Raw genomic sequence first — 3047 nt, 5'->3', positions numbered from 1 at the left:
TACTTGAAGCAGAACGTTCCTTTTTGGGTGGAGTTCCGCTTTAACCACTTCCTGTCCGGCCGGATGGTGGCAGTGCAGGGTTGGGTTGCTGTTCATAAACGGCGCCCGACATTTTGGATTGTGCGCGCTCCCTGGAAGCACACAGTGTCGCGATCCGGTGCCTGCTGTGTTTTCTGGACACACAGGAACACCGATCGCTGTACAGGACCCCTGTGCGCGGTCCTGATCATGTGATCACTGATTGGCCAATCGGTGATCACATGAATAGTAGTAAGCAAGATGTCACTTCTGACATTCCTTCCTACGTGTGAAATCTGTGAATGATCAGAGGTCACATGGTACAGGGCCATTCACAACAGCCTTGTACCATGTGACAAGCTGTGACCAATCACAGCTCTCACAGTATTTCTCAATGGCTGCAAGAATGCAGCCAGAGAGAAGGAGAAATGATTGCTTTTACAGCCTTTATGGGTGTAAAAGCAATCAGTGTTTAAAAAAAAAAATCACCTCCCACTAGTACAGTGTCACCATGGTGATACTGTACCGCTAGCGTGACAGTGTGTTAAAAAAATTAAATTAAAAAAAATTTTGAAAAACTATTTTTGCAGATTCCCTCGGAGGGAACAGTCACACGCTGATGATAGCATGTGTTAGCCCTGCGGATTCCAACATGGAGGAGACTCTAAACACCCTGCGATACGCAGACCGAGCCAGGAAGATCAAGAATAAGCCGATCGTCAATACTGATCCACAAGCTGCAGAAATTCAGCGCCTAAAGCAACAGGTAAAAATAAATATACAGATGTGAGAGTAGAAAAAAAAATAAAAAAAATTAAAGTTACAATCCAGTTCTGCTTCAGGCAACCAACGTATATTCTTCTCCCAGGTACAAGACCTGCAGGTGTTGCTGCTGCAAGCTCACGGAGGGACACTGCCTGTGCTCACCAGGTAGGAAGGTGGAGATTTCACACAGATCTGCTTTGTAAATAATGACGTTTTTGAGTCTTTGCTGCACCAAAGTCCCGAGCCGCCCTTGCCGGCCCCGTCCCGAGCCGCCCTTGCCGGCCCCGTCCCGAGCCGCCCTTGCCGGCCCCGTCCCGAGCCGCCCTTGCCGGCCCCGTCCCGAGCCGCCCTTGCCGGCCCCGTCCCGAGCCGCCCTTGCCGGCCCCGTCCCGAGCCGCCCTTGCCGGCCCCGTCCCGAGCCGCCCTTGCCGGCCCCGTCCCGAGCCGCCCTTGCCGGCCCCGTCCCGAGCCGCCCTTGCCGGCCCCGTCCCGAGCCGCCCTTGCCGGCCCCGTCCCGAGCCGCCCTTGCCGGCCCCGTCCCGAGCCGCCCTTGCCGGCCCCGTCCCGAGCCGCCCTTGCCGGCCCCGTCCCGAGCCGCCCTTGCCGGCCCCGTCCCGAGCCGCCCTTGCCGGCCCCGTCCCGAGCCGCCCTTGCCGGCCCCGTCCCGAGCCGCCCTTGCCGGCCCCGTCCCGAGCCGCCCTTGCCGGCCCCGTCCCCTATATGGATTGGGGGGGGGGGGGGGATGGCACCACACTTGAACATGCCAACCAGAGTAGTATTTGGCTAGCATCCTCCCAATGTTTAAATATTTTTGCCCAAGAAAATGCATATATGGTTGTCTCGCAATTCGATACCCACATGGAAGAAAAATATATTTGAAATTTTATATTTAAAAAATATTCTCCCCAAATATATTGACATATATTTGAAATGCTAAAATTGTGGCCATATTCAATAAATTATTAAAAATACATTTATATTTTTAAAGACATACAGTATATTTGAAATGTATTTTTACAAATATTTTGTATGTCTTTTAAAAATACAAATCTAAATTTTTGGAAAAAATGTATGTAAATTTTTTTTTAATGTTTAAAAAATCTGAATATATTAAAAATATATATTTAAAAAAAAAAATATTTATATATATATATATATATATATATATATATATATATATATATATATATATATAAAAAATTTTAAATATATTCTTCAGATTATTTTTTTTTAACCTACATTTTTGGAATGCATCTACAAATATATGTAAAAATATATGTTTAAAAAAAAAACAACCACTTAGACTTTTTGACCACTTTTTATAACTTTGTAAGTTCGTTCTACTTGCTGGGGGGGGAAAAAAAAAACTTTGTGAAAAACAAAGGTTCAGCAGTTGGGATTAGTAAATATAAATCCTTTTACTAGGGAGCAGGGTAGCGGCTCAGGCCGGGGCCCAGAGGCCAATGGCGATCCATGTAGTAGGGGGGTAGTAGCGGTATCAGCCATTCCCAGGAGCGATGACCAAGTGCGATGTATGTATAGACGGAACATTGTTTCAGCTCGGTCCGATGTGTACCGGGTCCATGTCTACATTTCCGCTCTGACAGAGTTTTTTGCTCGCAGCATGGAGCCGTCTGAGAACCTTCAGTCACTGATGATAAAAACCAAAACTTTGGAGGAGGAAAATGGAAAATTAAGTCAGGAGCTCGGTGAGGCGGCAGAACAGACGGCCCAGATCCTGGAGAAGATCATCCTGGTAAGTCCGGTGTGCTTCATGGCAATCTGTATCCTGGCCTCTTCCCTACAATACATTCAGAGAGAAGCCGGAAATCCTTTAGAGAGGATTTGTATGAAGGGAAAAAATCTTATGTGCTCCCCCTCCCCCCCCCCCCCCCCAGTACTTACCTGAGCCCATTGCCATCCAGCAACGTGCACAAGAGCCCTGGATCCCTTTTCACAAGGGGCGGATTCCCTCCCTCCCTTCCCTTCCGCCCTTTCTTTTCCGCCCTTTCTTTTCCGCCCTTTCTTTTCCGCCCTTTCTTTTCCGCCCTTTCTTTTCCGCCCTTTCTTTTCCGCCCTTTCTTTTCCGCCCTTTCTTTTCCGCCCTTTCTTTTCCGCCCTTTCCTTTCCTTTCCGCCCTTTCTTCCCTTTCCTTTCCGCCCTTTCTTCCCTTTCCTTTCCGCCCTTTCTTCCCTTTCCTTTCCGCCCTTTCTTCCCTTTCCTTTCCGCCCTTTCTTCCCTTTCCTTTCCGCCCTTTCTTCCCT

At 48.4% G+C, this 3047-nt stretch overlaps 1 protein-coding gene across 1 annotated transcript in view; it reads left to right on the top strand.

Annotated features, from left to right (window-relative positions):
* The window catches only part of LOC149428979 (chromosome-associated kinesin KIF4-like), a gene marked incomplete at its 3' end in the record, with an annotated part of 15910 nt that extends 13371 nt beyond the window's left edge, over positions 1-2539 (top strand). Inside the window, exons 8-10 of the mRNA XM_089666871.1 lie at positions 609-784; positions 887-948; positions 2407-2539. Of these exons, the coding sequence (XP_089522997.1) occupies positions 609-784; positions 887-948; positions 2407-2539 (371 nt within the window). The remainder of the gene's footprint in view (positions 1-608; positions 785-886; positions 949-2406) is intronic.
* Positions 2540-3047: the final 508 nt, after the last annotated feature.

The sequence above is a fragment of the Staurois parvus genome, unplaced genomic scaffold (assembly GCF_062004578.1).
Source record: "Staurois parvus isolate SC_StPar_1 unplaced genomic scaffold, SC_StPar_1.0 ptg002880l, whole genome shotgun sequence".
NCBI lineage: Eukaryota > Metazoa > Chordata > Amphibia > Anura > Ranidae > Staurois > Staurois parvus.
The sequence above is the reverse complement of the archived record's forward strand: the minus strand, read 5'-3'. Positions and strand labels throughout refer to the sequence as shown.